Source organism: Alligator sinensis, unplaced genomic scaffold, assembly GCF_000455745.1.
Source record: "Alligator sinensis unplaced genomic scaffold, ASM45574v1 scaffold134_1, whole genome shotgun sequence".
In the NCBI taxonomy this organism is placed as follows: Eukaryota; Metazoa; Chordata; order Crocodylia; family Alligatoridae; genus Alligator; species Alligator sinensis.
The window spans coordinates 1,330,956-1,349,515 of NW_005841920.1; the positions used below are offsets into that span (position 1 = coordinate 1,330,956).

At 46.9% G+C, this 18,560-nt stretch overlaps 1 protein-coding gene and 1 long non-coding RNA gene across 11 annotated transcripts in view; one reads left to right on the forward strand and one right to left on the reverse strand.

Annotated features, from left to right (window-relative positions):
- Positions 1-9,068: 9,068 nt before the first annotated feature.
- On the reverse strand, positions 9,069-10,334 carry LOC102376097. The gene is made up of 3 exons (XR_323263.2): positions 10,263-10,334; positions 9,283-9,561; positions 9,069-9,209 (listed from the first exon to the last, which is right to left on the reverse strand). It is a non-coding gene; the product is annotated as an uncharacterized LOC102376097 (long non-coding RNA).
- Positions 10,335-10,706: 372 nt separating this feature from the next.
- DCUN1D4 (defective in cullin neddylation 1 domain containing 4) overlaps positions 10,707-18,560 on the forward strand; it is a 70,892-nt gene continuing 63,038 nt past the window's right edge. For 3 of the 10 annotated variants that reach the window (XM_025198355.1, XM_025198361.1, XM_025198357.1), the window contains exons 1-2: positions 10,712-10,820; positions 15,890-16,042. Coding sequence is in view for 2 of the 10 variants with exons in the window: in XM_006019014.3 (XP_006019076.1) it covers positions 10,796-10,820 (25 nt within the window). In the remaining 8 variants the exon portion in view is untranslated. Of the gene's footprint in view, positions 10,821-15,889; positions 16,043-18,560 lie in introns of all 10 variants that reach the window. The other 7 variants (XM_025198356.1, XM_025198359.1, XM_006019014.3 and 4 more) reach the window with 5 other exon arrangements.

Sequence of the window (18,560 nt, forward strand, 5' to 3'; positions counted from 1 at the left end):
GGCTGAACACAACAGGACGCAGTACAACAAGGACAAATGAAGAGTACTGCACCTAGGACAAAAATATCCAGCACACCTATTGGCTAGGAAATGACCCTCTCAGCAGCACAGAAGCGGAAAGGGATCTCGGAGTCCTAGTGGACTCCAAGATGAGCATGAGTGGTCAGTGTGACGAAATCATCAGCAAAGCTAACTGCACTTTATCGTGCATCAGCAGATGCATGACAACTAGAACCGAGGAGGTGACACTTCCCCTCTATGCGCCACCGGTCAGACTTGTGGTAAAAATATGTTATAATCTAGTCATTATGATTTTGCAATAACGTTTGTGTAGCAGCTGTGTGGTAAAAAAATGTCTCATCTCCCTACACAAAGGCTTCACAGCTGAGAACTGTTTAGTTTCACTACATAGTTGCTTCTGCATATTATCACACTTGCTTCTGCTAAGGTATGTAGGCCAATGATAGATTTACGAGTAGCACTAGACTTCTGCAGACATAGCCAGGAACAGATGCAACAAATAACTCCTTACGAGAGATAAGAGAAGAGGGACAGGGAAAGATGCTGATGTGAAGAACTCAGACCTTGACCGAAGAATGACCGAAATGGACTTAAGGACGGCCCCAGGGAGGAGATTTAAGATATAAATGAGACATGTATATAAACCGTCATAGAACATGTACCTGCTAGACATATGTTATAAGACGTAATACTTGGGCTGCCAATAATTACGCGACACGTTAGAATCTTTTGTTTATGTTAGCTATAAAAAAAACCCCCAGACTCTGTTTGGGGTCAACACGGATTTGAGTAAATTAAGCTCCCTTGTCGAACTTGTTTGCAAACAATAAATCTAAAATTGGACCCAGCCTGTGTGTAAGACTCTCTCCTAGAGGTGGATTGGACAAGCCTCCAGGGGCACAAAACTAGCCATTTGTGCAACAGTGGGGTCAGGGGCAGGCTGTCAGCTGTGGGCTTGGGCTCCCTGCCCTGCTGCCCTTCCCTGGGGCCTGCAAGGTCAGTGGGTGTGACCCAGCGGTGCAGGGCACAGCGGGGCCGAGTGGGGATCTTGTTGCTGCTGCAAGCTCTGCGCTGCCCTGGCAATGCATCCCCTGCATGCACGGCAGCGATTCGGGGCACAACCCTGCGCTGCTGCCCCTGCTGCTGCCGTGCATACAGGGGCACCTCTGCTGGGCAGTGTGGAGCTTGCAGTGGCAATGAGCTTCCCATTATGGTTCTGCTCTGCCCTGCAGCACCAAGTTGTACCCGCTGGGCTGTGGAGGCCCTGGGGGAGGGCAGCAAGGTGAGGAACCTGCCTGGGAGTGTGCGCAGTGGTAGGGAGCTGGCCCCACTCCTGTCTCCCAGACAAGCCCCCTGCGGCCCCATCCTCCTCCCCGCCAGGACCCTGCAGCGCCGCATTGAGGCCCTGGGCCTCAAGCCTCTTGAACCCCCTGGCTGGGCAGCAGCTCCAGCCCCAGCCCTGCCCAACTCCCTCCCTCCCTTCCTATGGGGTCCTCAATCCCCCACCTCACTTATCTGCGGGAGCTGCTCTCCAGACTTCCTGGTGACCATATGCATATACATACACATGGCACCCCGTGCCTGAAAGGCCCTCCTCCCGCTCCCTCCCAGCCCCTTACAGACTGAAACTCTGCCAGCCTGCAGAGATCTCATTGCAAAACTACAAAATCTGTGGGTTTCTCTGTTAAACTGAGAAATCCACGTTTTCCTCCAGTAAAGAGGAAAATCCACTTTTTGCTCCATTTTTCCATGGGAAACAGAAAACCCAGATCCTTGGTACTCAGTTAAAAAAAATAAAACTTCTTGAGTTGGAGATGCATAAAAACAATACAGGGCTAAATCCCCAAATGCTGCTTTGAGTATGTGTCATTGCTGATCGCACTATATCATCAGGGCTGTACACATGATCTGTGCTACTTCACCTGCCTGTATAAGGGCATAGAGGGCAGGGCTATTTCATCTCCTTCTTACTACCTGTGGTAAGGAGACAAAAACTGGCAAGTGCCCAGCTCATTAGTCCTTTGCTTTGACTAATCTTGAATTCTTCACAAAACCTTCAGATCTTTCAATTCATTGACATGTAACTTCTGTGAATAATATTGACCATCTGAATTGAGTATTTAGGCATCTCCTGTATAGGGCTCCTCAATATGAGGATTTGAAAACTGAAAGCTGCAAGCCACACCTGTCCTTCAGTGAATGAATTATATTAAAAATTAACAGATAAGGTGCATCTTTTGCTTAGGAGATCCAGGGTGCATCTACACGTGCATTAATGAGCTTTAGTTAATACACATTAAATCTAGTACCTCCATTGGGTGCCTGTACACGGGCATGGAGGCTGCTATACTGTAATTACAGCACATTGGAGCAGAATTGAGCACTCCAACAGCCTCCTGTGTCTCATGTACCAGCATCCTCACACTTCAAAATGTGGTGGGGGCACTTGAACTAAAGCTTGTTGAATGAGATTTAGTTCAAATGCCCCCACTGCCATTTTTAAGTGCAGGGATCCTGATACATGAGATGCTGCAGCACTTTAAATAGAGTAGCTCTCAGAGCCCATCCCCAGAGCACATGTAAAAGTGCCCATTATGAGGTACTAGGAAAATGTCCATTAGCCTGTCTTAATGCGCATTAACTAAAGAATACGTTTTCTGAGTGACACAATGCTCATTAGCCTATTTTAATGCACATTAACTAAAAAGCATGTTGTTTTTAGTGATGCTTTAATGCACATTAAAATAGGCTAGTGCACATTAAAGTGCATGTGTAGACACACCCAATATACCAAACAGAGATTTGATGCGCCTTTCATCCTTAAGGTGTTGTGCATTGGCCATCCCTCGATTCGAGGATGATCTCCACCATGGCTCATTGATGGGTCTTGAAGTGACTTAGAAGTCCAACCCTTGAGCCACAGATCTGTCCAAAGAATTTGCAGGTCTTTCTGTAGGGGAGAGAAGGCTGTAGGCTGGGATTCCACTCCTTTTCCTTCCTCTGCTCTCTCTTCTTTGCTTTGGGAACAAGACACTTTACCTCAAGATGGGCTGCTGCTTGGTTGAGGTTGTGGCACCACTGGAGTTGGTTAGCAGCCAGCTGCTCCCAGCTCTTGATTTTGGCATCCACTTTCTTGAGGTATGCCTCCAGTGTGTCCTTGTAGCCCTTCCTTTGGCCACTGCAATATCTCAGCCTGTGATGAACCTGGGAGTAGAGCACTGGTTTTGGGAGTTGTGAGTCAGGCATTTGCATACAATGTCTGGTCCAATGAAATTAGTGTTTGAGGATCACTGGCTCAATCCTAGTAGCATTGGTATCAGCACAAATACTTGTGTTTGTGTGATGATCTTCCTATTTGATGTGAAGGATCCTTAAATACATGTAAATCAAGAAATGAATGATTGAAATTTCACATTTTAGAGAAAAGTACAAAGGAGGTGACCTCAGGTGTCCTGGAAGAGGACAAGCGAGTTTCAATCAGTGAGCCCCTCCTAGCAGACAAGCAATGAAAAAAACTTAAAGAAGAGGCACTGAGAAAAGATCTGGCATTAGTGCCAAGTTCACCCATGCCAGAGAGAGTATTGGCTATTGAATACAGAGCCAGAGACCAGTGATGACGCGTAGGGGGTGCACAGGCATGCACGTGCACCCCCTGAGAGCGCTGGTGCATCCCTTGACAGCAGTGTTCCCAGGCAGGAGGGGCAGGCGAGAGCACTGGTGCCCACCCTGAGAGCGTCAGCCGGGGAGTGCACCAGAAGAAACGATCCCTGCTGCTGATCCCACTGACCCAGAAGTGCTAGCGGCATACCCGGAAGTACCAGCAGCATGCCGCTGGCAGTTGTGGGTTAGCAGGATCGGCCACAGTGGGACCCCCCCCCCCAGCCTGCAGGATTGGCTGCAGGGGGAACCCCCCCGTCAGTAGGATCGGCCATGGGGGGACCCCCCCCGGTCTTTGACTGTCTGCTGGGGGGGGGGACCCATGCCAAAGACTCTAAGTGGAAATCTGTGTTTTAAGGACAGACCACTTAAAATCTGAGAAAACTCACCAAAACTTCCACAATATTGAGGGCTGAGTATGAAGTTGCCTGTAGTATGGAGAAAAAACTTCCATCACTGATCTTGGCTCCAACATCAAATGCCTTGGTATTGACACATATAATGGGAGATGAGACTCCAGAAGATCCAGGATAGTACTGAGGCACCTAATAGAACAAGTACAGATCTTGGTACTGAGAATGCATATACCCAGTACTGATAAAGGAGATCTATTCCCCACACTATTTTGGGTCATATGTTATTTTCACCTTCAAGAATCCTTTCTCTGAGATTATCACTATGTGATTACTGCTGGCTTTCTCTATGTCCAGCTTCTGAACCAGCAGAAATGGTTCTAGGCTTCCCAGTGTTTGACAAGCCACTGCTGGACCAGGCTTACCTAATAGCATGCTATTAGATATCTCTTGGAGCTGATCTCTACCACTGTCAAAGGAGAGAAAGAGATCACCTTCCACATAAGCTTCTTTAGACAGTCCACTTATATCAGACAAGCTATAAGGACTATTGGCAAGAACAGAGATGGGATGGAGTACCAACAGCATCTTATTTCCCCACCAGGGGACCTTTCATCATTAATCTCTAATGAGCAGTATTGGCAACTTGGTGTCATTTCAGGACCACTAGGCAGTAATGGCCCATTAATTGAAGATGTCTGGGGTCTACCCTGACTACAACATCTTTATAACTCAGTCAATATTGAGGCATAACTTTCATTGACTTAAATAAGGGGAAAAATGATGTGAGAAATTTAGATTTTGGCCAACAGTGCACAAAAGGTATAAACACTATATATCTAAATGTGAAGAGTTAAAGATAAACTACTACCACCTTTTAACTGTGTCCTTTGGTGTGTACTGGTACCATATTTGAGTCCAGTGCACTATACTGGGCACTATCAAGTTCAGAATCTATAGTAATTCAGAAACCCTATAAGTACTGGGAAGTCAGAGCAATGAAATAAACCAATTTTTATCTGAGTGAGGAGCATAAAATACGTTTGGGAGGAGGAAGGATTTGTGAGGGGTTGGGTGCTCAGGGCACCCCAAGATTTTCATGACATTTCAAACCATTGGCAAGCCCCGTAGCACCCAGCCTGTTGGTCACAAGTGGGGGGCAAGCCAGGGCTCTAGCAAGGAGGTGAAATCAACCCCTTTCCAGAACAGGGGTTGAAAAGCTGTAGAGATCTTGGGGGTCCTGGAACACCCTGCACCCAAGGAACCACAAGCAGGGGGTCACACAGCCCTCTAGTATCTGACAACCTCTCCACTCCCATCCCTATCCCAAATGAGCCTAGGCTCCTGCCAAGTGAGGTCCATTTTCTGTCATGGGGTCCAGGTTCACCCCCACACATACATCTGTGCATGCCCAGTCAAGAAGCTACCACAAAGATTTTTGTAAAGTGCAATTGTATTCTTTATTAAACTCTGTCTTATTTTTTATTTCTGAGAAGGGGAAGAGAAATTGCAATTGGATGCCATAATGTCTTCCTCTTTTTTGGCAACCAGCTAATCCAGGTTTTCCTCTCTTTCTAGTGGAATCTTGGGGAAACTTTAAGCACTGGAAGGCTTGATCTGGGTACTCTACCTCCTCATTGGTGGGTCAGCAGCAGTGCAGCCCCTAGAAGGTGTGGGTTCTACTCAGAACCCATAGCAGTGTACATGTGGACACTTCTGACCATGGACAAATGTGAACAGATTTCCAATTAGTGACATTTTTGGAATGGGGCAACTGTGATGTCTGCCTGTATTCTGAGTTGAATGATATGAAATCAATTACATAAAATGCGGTACTCCCTTTCAACCAATAGGGGCCTTCTTCATCCTGGAGAGTAATATATGAATAAATATTAGTTTATACATGAACACAGCTCACTCTTGTGGAATTTTGTTGCAGTTCCTAAACTGAGTAATCTTTTCAGAAACACCATGTAAAACTATGTTTGTACTGGGCATCAGACAGATTTCCATACTCCTAAATCAGGACTGTTCATCTTCTAAGTGGCTAGGAGCTGCATGCCCCACAGCCCACACCAGCAGGGGCCATACACTGTGGGGGCCATGGGCCCCCCAGATTGCATGTCATATACATATGTGGGTGGGTACCTCCCACCCCATTGCACCATGTGCATGAGCAGATGGGTGTCCCCCAAACCTCTACACCAGGGGTGGGTAATTATTTGAGGCCACGGACCTCATAGAGAGTTTTGATGAGCTGTCATGGGCTGGGTCAGTGCACCCCCCCCCGCAACAACTCACCAAAACTCCCTATTTGGGATGGGACTATAGTGGGGTGGGGAGTGGTGTTTAGGATCAGGATGGGCAGGAGGCTAGGATCATGGGGCATGGCTGTGGGGAAGGGATGTGCAGGGCCAGGGCTCAGGGCAGGGCCACGATCCACTGCTTGCATACCTCTGCCCTGTGTGAGATGTGTGGGTGGTGTGTTGGTGGGGTGTGCATGGGAGGAGGAGCGGGGGGCACTGCCTAGGTGCTAGGTCCTGGGAGCCGTCCAGGAGGGAGGAAAGGAGGGACGGGGCAGGGGGTGTGTGCAACAGAGCTTGCCTGGGTGGTGTGGTCCACAGCTGCCCCTGTGGCTGTCTGCATGGGGCTGAGAACTTTGTGGTCCCATCCTGGGCAGCCAGCGCCCTGCTCCTGCCCGCACCCACCTCAGCCAGCATACACAGCTTCTAGTGGGGCTGCTCCTGCTATGGCTGCAGCTGCCTGGGTGCTGGTCAGCTCCTCTCATCTCCACCAACAGCTTTTCCTTTTGCTCCTGCCCCTGTGCATCACTCTGGGTGGGGAGGAAGTTTCAGCTGGGTGGCTCTTGCCCCAGTGCACAGTGCTCTGGCTCCAGCTCCCAGCTGGCTTCTACTCACTCTGCTTTTCCATGCCAGGAACTGGAGCCAGACCCCCACGTGTTGGGGCAGGAGCTGCCCAACTGCAACTTCCTCCCCACCCAGAGTGGTGCACAGACACTGCTGGAGGTGAGAGGAGCCCAGCAGCACTTGGGAGGCAGCCCTGTCAAAAGCTGTGCACACTGGCCTGGGCCAGGGCCAGGGCCAGCAGACATGGGCAAGATTGCAGCACTGGCTGCCTCAGGCAGAGCTTGGGCGCATGCGGAGTGCCATGGGGACAGCCATGGGATGGATCCAATGAGTTGGTGGGCTGCATCTGGCCCACAGGCCATATTTTTCCCACCCCTATTCTACACTCTGCAGACAAATACTTCCCCACCTTGCTGTACTGTATGTGTGGAGGTGTGGGCATGCCCATCCACCACTCCCTACATGGTGCAGGCCTCTGCCTCATCTGTAGCTACTTGGCTCCTCTGGCACTGTGCTGCATGAGCATTCAGGCTGCCAGCTTGCCCAAGACCATGGGCTGTGCTGTTGCCTGTCACAACCCAAAGTTGTGGTTTTTTGTTTTTGTGTGCTTCGGCACTGCTAAATTATGTTCCCGCCAAATTGCAGCTTCTTTGCACGGTGGAGTTTTCTGCTGCAATAGAGGAACCCGCGTGCAAAAGAGTATTTCCCACCGTTTGTAGCCTTCTTTGCATGGTGCATTTCTTTTGCATCATAGTGATGCACGGTGCAAAGGAGTTCCCGCCATTTGTATTTAGATTCGTGCCACATTATTGGCTGGTTCTAAATGTAGGCATACGTGGCGGCTAGCTATTGGCTTGCTAGCTGTATAAAAGGCTTGGGTAGTTTCCGCCCAAGTCGGAGAGAGAGGAAACCTGGAGAGATACAGAACTCGCCAGGAGGAGGAGACTTCTCGCTGTGCGAAGATCTCCAAGCGATGTGGACCCTTGCGGACCCAACGCACCTTTCTTAAGCAGGCAACGGAGGTCTGTTTAGCTTCTAGCCTCTCCCTGTCACCGAGCGCAATCCTAGATGTATCCCTATCCTATATACCCAATTTTCGAACCCACGGAGTCTTAACAGCTCCGGGGGACCTGGGAACCGAACAGAACGGTCAAAGAACCGAGTTTGTCAGAGTCCTCCAACGAGGATTCAAACGGAGCTGCGCCTGGAAAGCTGTCCAGCCTACACTGCGACCACCTTGGGTGTAAGTAAATAATCTTTTCAATAAACCATTACGCCTCCGTAACTGATTCTAGCTTGTGCGTACCTTACCGCCCCGCGGTTTTCTTCGGCCCCGCGTGCCCGGGCTGCTGGCCACAGTCCGCGTGCGCAAAGACGGGCCCGGCTCGCACATGGCGAGGATGGGATCGGGAGCCGGCCCGCACATTGCCATGGGCAACTGCCCCTCGGGGTTGGGTCAGGCAGTAACAGAAGTGAGGGGGAGCCCCAAGACCCGGGCTGCTGCTGTAGCCAGACTGAGGAGTAATGGTGGCTGAGTGGGAAGCCCAGGGGTTACATTAGACAGCCCTGCCATTAGTTACTGTGACCTTTGACCATTATATTTTCTGTATGTATTTTGCTTCTCTAGGTCTCATCCTGTTGTTCTGCTGCTGTAATTCAGTTGTTTTTTCCAACGCAGTTTCCAACATCATCTTAATTTAAAAATGTGGAATTTTTTGTATCCCTATGATTATGTTTCCTGGAGCCAAATTATTTTCAAGTCTGGCTTTAAGAAATGCAAGAGATAAGCAACTGCTTTGTAGACACTTGGTGTCTTCAGCAATTTACAGCATGATTCCCAGAAAAGTGGGTCAATGCTTGAAGTGACAGAGGAAAGCCATGTTTCAGTTTTCTTCTCCATGTTTTTGATGGCAAGAAAGAAGTAAAGGCAACTTTGATTTCTGTTACCCTCTGCAACTTGGCCTGTACCTTGTACAATCTATGGTTTCCTTTGTGTACTAGTCATTTTAACTATTAATTCAAACAAATAAATAGCACGAATATAAGAAGACAAAGGTCCTCTTGCATCAAATGTAAATGTCATGGAGATAGAGTTGGGGCAATGGGAAGAAGAGATTAAGAAATGAAGAATTATTCAATTTTCTGTGCCCCTTTTGCTTGCCAAGGGTTGTGAAGGTAGTTCAGACTTGCTGTTATGATGAATATCCTATACAGAAAAGCAAGGCATAAGAAATCAGGATTTGCTGCTGCTGCCTTTACTTGAGTGCTGGAATTTTCTGGCAGGGTGGTGATGTAGCATGAATGCCAATTGCTAAAATATAAAAGATAATGAAAACAGGGAAAATACCACTTGCAAATAGAAAAAAAATCCTGTTTTTACTAACCTTGGCAATGTGGCACAAAATTCATGATTTTATAACAACTTTTACGTAGATATAATGTAGCATGCTCTGCCTTCAGAGTTAGCATCGGAACTTGTTCAACAGATACTAGTCGTCTTTGTGCAGGAAAGAAGGCTCGTTTAATAGGTGCAGTAGGCTTGTAGTAGACTCTATTTCTGGCTTTGCCACAAGATCCAGCAACATCCGATGGTCAAGGGAAGTAAGTCTACAGCAGATGCGTCCCTGGCCACCACCAGTCTGAAGGGGGCCAGCTGAGACCACCTGATGGAAGCAAAAGCAGGGGACGGATTCAGTGCCCTCCCAGTCTTGAAAGACTGTTAAGGACTTTGATGCATATGCAGAAGGAAGCAGAAATACTATGAACCTCATGTTTCCTAACTTTGAAGTCCTTCACTGTATTGACTTTCTTGTAATTTAGTCTTGCTGGAATAATTTCTTAAGACATTTAAAGGCTAAAACGCAATCCTACTATGTGCTTCTATAACAACCCTCCATAAGGCCGGGTTAGCATGGTCGCAATTTCTACAACAGCTACAAGACTAAGTCCCGCATGAGCTGGCAGCAGCAAAAGGCTGTTATAGCAGGGAAACAACAGATTGATAGCATTTCTGCTCCCTTGCACACATGCACTGTAATGAATCTGCATTGGTTTTTCCACTGCCTCACTCATGTTGTATTCCCTACAGGACAGAGGGTATATGGCAGGGGCAACTTCCACGGAACTTCGATTCCCATTTTAGAGAAACGGAAAATGAGGCACTGGGAGGTGGAGTCGTTTCATCTAAAGCCCCATGCATATTTGTCGCCCCAACACGTATGACATTGTATTAAGAAAAAGGTTCAAACTGTAGTTGTTCTAGACTAAAATGATGCCGGGAGGAGAGGGGCCGAGGGACGGGCAAGACCCATCCTCCCGCCTCTGTTCTCCTCCTCCCCGGTGCCCAAACGCGAGGGCCTCACACCAGAGAGGAGGTAAGCGCAGCAGCCACCCCGCATCCTAGCCCAGCCCTCTCCGCGCCGCCTCGGCCACTTGCTCCTCCGACAAGTACCACTCGCTCCATTCCAGCCCCGCCCACTACGAGCCTGTAGCTCAGCCTCTGACCCTCTTAGCCAATCATGCTAGGCCAGGGGCGTGGTCTAAGCCTCTCCCGTCCCAATCAGATCCACGGGCTACACAAAGTGGCGCTCTTTGCACGCGCTTTCCGATCCAGAAATAACTGCCATCAGCATGATCCAATCAGGCTGGGAGGGAGGCGGGATTCGCTCAGGACATTGGCCAATAGGGTGGCAGAGGGAGGCGTGACCGGTGGGGTGGGCTGGGCAGTGCGAGACTGACAGAGGCGGAGTCCAATGGCGCGGCCAGACGGGCGGCTGCGTGAGGCTACAAGAGCCAATGGGCAGTGTGCGGGGGCGGGCTAAGAGGGCTCTGAGCCTGGGCGCTGTGATTGGGAGAGGCGGAGGGAGCCGGGCCGAGCCGGGTGTGCGCCGCACGAAAATGCACTCGGATGCCGCGGCTGTCAGTGAGTGGCGGGGGTGGCGCGGCCCGGGCTAGGGCTGGACCGAGGGCGGAGAGGGGAGGGAGGCAGCGGGTCCGGGCCCTGTGCGGGCTGCGGGGCCGGGCCGGGGCGGGAGCCCTGGGGCCGCGGGGCGAGGCTGTGACGCACTTTCCTGGCTTCGCTCAGGGGCGCCGGGGCTAGGGCTGGGGCGGGGCCGCGGAGCCGAGCGCGGGGTGGGGCCGGGCCGAGCCGGGCTGCGTCCCCGGTTCCAATGTCCGGCGGGGGGCCGGGCCGTGGGGGCCCGGCGGAGGGGGTGGGGCTGAGCATCCTGCCCAGGGGGAGCTGAGGGGGGAGGGGCAGCCGGGGTAGGAGCTGCCCCAGGCCGGGGATCTGTCTGGGGCGGAGGCAGGCAAGGGTCACCTCAACCCACCCTCCCAGTGCTGCTGACTTCCACATAGTGTCCCATGAGGGCCCTGGCTGCTAGGCTGGTGTCACAGGGTTGAGAACATGTGCTGGCCTTCCCTTCCTGGGGATTTACTTATCCCTGGGGCAGAATGGGGTTTGGAGCAATCCTGGTGAGTCTGACCCCAGTCAGGGCCTGACCATCAGCTTGTTCAGTCTCTCCTTCAGAATCGGGGAGGGGGCTAAGAAACACAGATTTGTTTCAGCCACATAGGGTTTGATTGTTCTGCCCAGTCTGATTCTTGTCATTATTTATATGATTTATAATAACGTCATTCTTTATATTCAGGTAAGGCCTGGGAGCTAATGGATGCTTTCCTCCTGGAAAGGAGGATAGAAATGAACTTGTAATGAGCATAGGTCAGGGGTGGCCAACCTGGGGCACGTAGGGCAAGGAGTGGCACAGGCAGCCTCTTGTGTGTGGCACTTGACTGGTTGGGGGAGGGACAGGTAATATACATCACCAGATGCAGCAGATCAGGTCGTGAGCACAGGGCCAGAAGGCCAGAGAGTGGGCGTTTGGGGAGGGAACAGCATGCAGATCAGGTTGGACAGAGGAGGGGGATTGGGGTGGCTCTCGGAGGATATGAGGCTAACTTGTGGTGCACCTGTCAAAAAGGTTGGATCCCACTGACCTAGTTAATGATACACAGTTCGTTTTGGTGAATAAAATTCTCTTTTGGTCTTTGCAGGGAACAGTGTGTACCACCAAATTAACAGTAATAATTATCTCTCAGGATTTTCTCCACAATTCACATTTTGCCAACAAAAAAATAAACATATACTGTATGTTCTGTTCAGTCTTGTCAGAATGTATCTTGCTAAGAAGAAAAAATAAACTGCAAACTCTTATTTTTAAGCTACTAGTTATAGCTGACAAACAGGGCCCAGGTCCCTTCATTTATGACAACATCGGTTATACGATGATTGCTGAAAATAATTTTTAAGTATAATTCTCAGTGGAATACTACCAAATTTATGTTTTTGTTCTGTAGCTGCTAATTGCTGCCCTCTCTTCTTACCTTTCTGTATCTTGTCCTGACAGTTAGGAGAATGCCTTTCTTTCTTATTCACTCTCATAAACTATTTGGGCCTTCTAATCTAGCCTTGCCTAACAAAATAGCTTTGCTTTCCAAATGTTGACATTATGATGGAAATAAATAGATGTTGCCCTGGGCTGCCCTTTGGGCTGCTTTTGTATAACTTGATTTCACTTCATCGAGAGGCTTAAATGATCAGAAATGCCAGAAAAATACTTTATCTTCTGTAGTCTTGAAAATTATTAGCAGTGACCATTTTTTCCATGGCAGTTTGTAGCCTTGCCACTCTATACTTAAATATAAATGTTTTCCTAAATTCCAATATTTGTTTGGTATTACCTTTTACTGATATTTATCTTGTAAGTTTATATAATTTAGGCTCCCTGCTGCTTCTGTTTCACAGCTTAGGAAGGATGAAAGCTTGACTAACATCTTTCCCAGCTATTTAGTTGATTCACTAAAGATGTGATTAAACAAACTTTGATGTCTTGCATATTTCTGGGATCATGATTCCCAGCTATAACAGCACTCCATCCTTCCTACATTATCAACTGTCTTTTCTCACTTATTGATATGGGTGGCAGAGAGTGAATTTGCTGTTCTCTATACTACATACCTTTACATGCGACTCAAGTCTTTACCTAAACCAGACAGTTCTTTATTCTTTCTTACTCTTTCCTCATAACTTTCAATTTTCTACATTTCTCTTCTTTTCCTATGATATGTCAGTCCTTTCTGAGGAAAACTTAATCTTCCTTCCCCAACAAACAATTTATCTTCTGCAAGTTCCCTACAACTGAGAGAACCTCTCTTTAATTGTTTCACATGCCACATAATGAATTTAGAGTCGCAAATGAGGTGACCTTTTTCTCTACTCCTACTTGTCACCTTGCTATATTCTTTTGAATTGGGCAGGATCTGATTGCATGTAGTTTCAATACTTTATTTCAGGTTTATCTGACAACTAACGCTTTAAAATACCATCTCTCTCTCTCCAGATTTTGCTTTTGAAAACAATTTTAGTATTATTTATCCTCTCTGTTTTCCTCTCAATCTTGTTGAATTTTTTTTTTTTTTTTTTTTGAGGGGAGACCCACTGATTTTTGTCTTTCCTTTGCTTCCTTAAAGTTACTGTAAGACTATCAACTGTACATGAATTTACTGCTTGGAGAGAAAGGAAAGAAATGCTAGAAATAGACCTTGTTTTTATCTAACTGCTTATTGCCATAATTGATTCTAACTGAATTATGAGCTAGCTGTATCACACTACAATTTGGTAATATTATCTCAGTTGGGAATGTTGAGAAAAATTATATGATGAGTATATAAGTCATGGCATCTGCAGACGCAGAAGCAACTACCTAAAATTAAAAAGCATCCATTCTTAAGCCTCGTTGATGCACACATTTTGACTGGTTTTAATTAAACCAAATGTAAAACCATTCTGGATACTTTTAGTTTTTGGTTTAAGAGTGACTCTATTTTAATTTATCTCAAATCTCTTCTTGATCAAATTTTAGGTAAACTAAAATAAATCCATTGTAATCTGAAATAATTGAACATGTAACCTTTTGCACTAGTTAAATCATCTCGATTTAATAATCATGCCTGAGATTAAACCCGAACAGCTTTACTTGCAGATGGGGCATACACTAATTCTCAGGACCCTTTTTATCCTTCAAGAACAGAACTCTTCCTCTTTCCAAAAGAAAAAAGAAAAGCAAACGGGGGTGGAGAGGGTGAAGGTGTGAGGGTGGAATTGCGGTAGTTAGTTGCTTATCAATACTACACTTAATTTGCTACTGTAAAATGAGAACTGCATCATTTCTAACTTGATATGTACACAGTACTGTTAGGTATCTCTGCAATAAGTATAAAGTCATTATTTTTGCATAATGATAAATACAGCTACCATTAGAGTGCGCACTAAAGTACTTACGTGCATTCTTTGTCTTGTTATTTTTCCCTGCTGTAGAATGGTGAAACTAGAAAGCATCAATATTGCAGATTTTTAAACATAAAGGAATGTTCTATCTGTAAGGCTCAGAAACATGTAAAGACCTCAGGTTATAATATAAATACAGAGGAAATGCACATTTCTAGAGAGGGCCCTCAGAAAATGAAAGTTCCTATGCTGAAATCGTTATATAGTTAACATTGTACAACATTAAGGGCAGCAGTATATACTGGTCTATATCCAGGCTTATTTATATACTATTAAAGAGTCTTATATTTATTATTATAGAATGTAATAATTCTAAGCAAAACTAGCCATCCTATACTAAAATTAAGCAGCTCAGTTAAGCCTATAATCGTGGAAATTCTGATATAGCTCAAGTTTTTCCTGTGACTTTTCTAGTCTGTGTCCATATCTTAAAAAAAACACATATTCCAATTCTGAATTTATACTATGATTTTCATCTATTTCGTCAAACTCAAGATTTGTAGTTGCTAGCCTGCTTCTTGATGCTTTTGGATATATATTTCAAAACAGTGACCAGTTTATTTCACATACTACAGAAGATGCAAAATCTGAAGCAGACAAGACGCAAGAGGAGCCCAAGGTTCTATTGCATGAAGGCTACCAGTATATCTGGTAGAGTCCCTGATTACTCTCTTGGACTGAATGCCTGAAAAAGTTGTGTTCTGCAAAATTTGAAAGTACTTTCCAATATGCAGTCAAATGTATGTTGCTTGTTTAGTAATCCAGTCATGCCACAACCATATTATTATTCCTAAGTTTACTACTTTTGAACCTTGGATCCAAGCGTTTTGCAATAATATGAACTGATTGACAGCTATATTTTTCCTACCTACAAATAAAATCCTTTATTTTTACTACTTTGACTTGAGTGGAGATCAAACTTAGAAGCTCAAAACTAGTTCACTTTATCTTGTCCATAAATTGCGGAAAGTTTGACAAATGCTTTGTCTGATTCATGTGCAGTGTTTGCTGAAGTAATTTTCTGCAGAGTCTCTAGAGAGTTCTGCGAGTGAACTCAGAAGACATCCTCACGATGTACAGTGTGATGTACCCCTTTTAACTACCTTAAGATCATCAATCACTGTTCATGAAGAGCTGCTTTGTTTCTTAATCAGGATCTGCATGCTTTCCATCTTGTTTTTCTAGAATACTTTAATGCAACTATTTCATCTTCCCATACTTTTCTTTTTTCTGTTACTACTTACAGACTGCCACTGTAACATGAATAGTTTCCCTGTATTTCTTTTTTTTTGGTCTCTTAGAGTTTTTCCTGTATTCTCAACTTCATGAAATTATTGACACACAGATTTAGGCCCTAGAAAAAATCCTTTTGTAGTAGTATTTGAATAGTTATTCATTATGATGTCTCATGATGGCTTTTATATTACTGGCACTGTTAGCAGAGCAAATACTTCCCACTTCCAGTCATTTGTAGTACTCTACATATTTCACAACTGATACACTGTTCAGTACATCTGTCCTCTCCTGTTGTAATGCTGGTTTAAAAAATAAAAATAAAAAATAGGTGTGTTTTTTTTGCTTCCATCTGTAAATAACTGCCTGGCAAAGTGCTTCATTTACGGTGGGTTTTTTTCTCCCTCACACAGCTTGCAGTACACCTTTGTATTAGGAGTGAAGAAAAGGCTTGCTCCAAGAATATTTGCTGGGTAACTGATATGATGTTCTTAACGGTGGAAATTGTTGGCAAGCATCATTTACATTGATTGAATACCAGAAGTGTGCATTTGCTTGTGTTAGAGGTTGGTTATTTTTTTTTTTTTTTTGCAGACATTCAGGTGTCAGCTTATTCAAAAATGAAGTTTCATAGTTGGTAGGGTCGGAAGGGACCTCAGGAGATCATCTAGTCCGACCCCCTGCTGTGGCAGGAAAGAGTAGTGAGATCAAACGACCCCGGCCAGATGTTCATCCAGCCTCCTTTTAAAGACCGCCAGGGTAGGAGCCAGCACCACTTCTTTTGGAAGTTGGTTCCAGGTCCTAGTCGCCCTGACAGTGAAATAGCACTTCCTAATGTCTAGCCTGAAACTGCCCTCTGCTAGTTTGTGTCCATTGTTTCTTGTAACTCCCGGGATTGCTCAGGGGAACAGGGACTCTCCCAATGCCTGCTGGTCCCCCTTGACTAGTTTGTAGACTGCCACTAGACCCCCTCTCAGCCTTGTCTTTTGGAGGCTGAACAGGTTCAAGTCCCTCAGCCTCTCCTTGTAGGGCCTGCCCTGCTGACCCCGATCATGTGGGTGGCCCTCCTTTGGACCCTCTCCATATTGGCCACATCCCTCCTGAAGTGTGGCGCCCAAAACTGGACACAGTACTTCAGCTGCGGCCTGACCAGTGTCTCATAGAGGGGGAGGATCACCTCCTTGGACCTGCTTGAGATGCATCTGCGGGTGCACGACAAGGTATGGTTGGCCTTCCTGACGGCGTCCCCACTTTGTCGGCCTACGTTCATTGTGGCATCGATGATGACTCCAAGATCCTTTTCTGTCTTGACGCTGGTGAGAAGGGAGTTCCCCAGCCTGTAGGTGTGCCACTGGTTCTTCCTCCCCAGGTGCGTTACCCTGCACTTGTCAGTGTTGAACCCCATCCTATTCTCTTCGGCCCAGCCCTGTAACCTGTCTAGATCTGCTTGCAGCCTGTTCCTTCCTACTAGGGTACCCACTTCACCCCACATTTTAGTGCCATCTGCAAATTTGAACAGGGTGCTTTGTACCCCCTCGCCCAAGTCACTGATGTGTTGTGAGTCTTGGATATGAATTGAAAAGTCCGTTGTTTTCTTGATGACTGAAGAGATGAACTTTAGTATATACAACACTTCCAGATAGTGATGTCCCACAAGCAAAAGGGGGTTTTGATTAAGAGAACTTATTACAAACATAGCCATTGTTGCTGTCATTTGCCGCGCATTCTTCTTGAACTTCATTTACACTCAGGAAGAATATTTTTAATGTCTGCAAGACATTTCATATATGCAGAGATATGCTTGGGTCATCCTTTTGTACTTGAGACTACATGCTTCATTTGGGAATATTTACAATATACAGGTCTCTCTTTTTGATCTATACACTTTTAGTGTAGAAATGCTTCTTTGTGTTAGAAGACAGTCACACTGCCTTTGGTGGATAGGAAAGAAAATGACGAGCTCTTTCATGCTAAAGCTGGCTTCTGTTGTGTATCTTAGTCAGGATTTGGTGACAGGATCCATTCCAGAGCCCTCAAAGTTCTCCTTCAAGGCTTTGTGTGCAATGGTCTTTTACCATCTGTTTTCAGATATAGACAAACATTTTAGCTACTTTAAAAGGGGAGGGGAAGGTGCTGTTTGCAAACCTGCAGGAGCAGTAGTTATAAACTAACTGATTGTCTGCATGATCCTGTAACACATAGGAGCTAGCAAAATTGCTCTAACTTTGATTGACATAAGCAAGGTTAAAGTTGGAGTGGTTTTGTTACATGTGTATCACTACAGAATCATGCAGATCTCATGGTTGTTTCATAACAGCTTATATATCCTTTGATAGCAATAACAATTGGTACTTCTGTCTGTGCCCTCAGTGATTCTATGCAAGCAGACAGGTATATATAAGCTACACTGTTCCCTTGCAGTACATCGGGGTGGGCAGAATATGGCCCATGAGGCTATTTTATCTGGCCCGCAGGGCCCCTAAAAAATTTACAAAATTAATCTTTATCTGCCCTTGGTTCCTGTCAAAAATGACGTGAATCAAGGGCAGTAGGACCCAGGGGAAGCCCAGCGGGCTCCCACAACAGCGGGTCCCTCCTGGCACTGCCCCCACAGCCGGAAGCCCCCACAGGGGCTTCTGGCCTGGGACCATATGGCTGCCCTGTGCTGGAACCTCAGTTGCGGGGGGAAGGGCAGGGAAGGAGCCCAGGGAAAAGCTGAGTGCAGGGTGTGGGGGAGCGGTCCCATGGCCGGCACTTCCTGCTGCAGCCACTCACAGCCCTCCTGGGGCTGCCTGTGCCTGCTCTGGACAGCCCCGCGTGGGCTGCGAGCGGCTGCAGCAGGGAGCGCTGGCCACGGGGTGGATGAGAGGCTGCTTTCTCCCCCCCCATACTCAGCTTTTCCTCAGGCTCCTTCCCGGTGCGGAGGAAAGTGGCCCCTCCCCCGCCCCATGGCTTGGTGCTTCCTGCTGCAGCTGCTTGCAGCCTGCACGGGGCTGTCCTGAGCAGGCACAGGCAGCCCCTCATGGGCTGTGAGGGGCTGCAGCATGGGGCGACAGCCATGGGGCAGGTGAGGGGCCGCTTTTC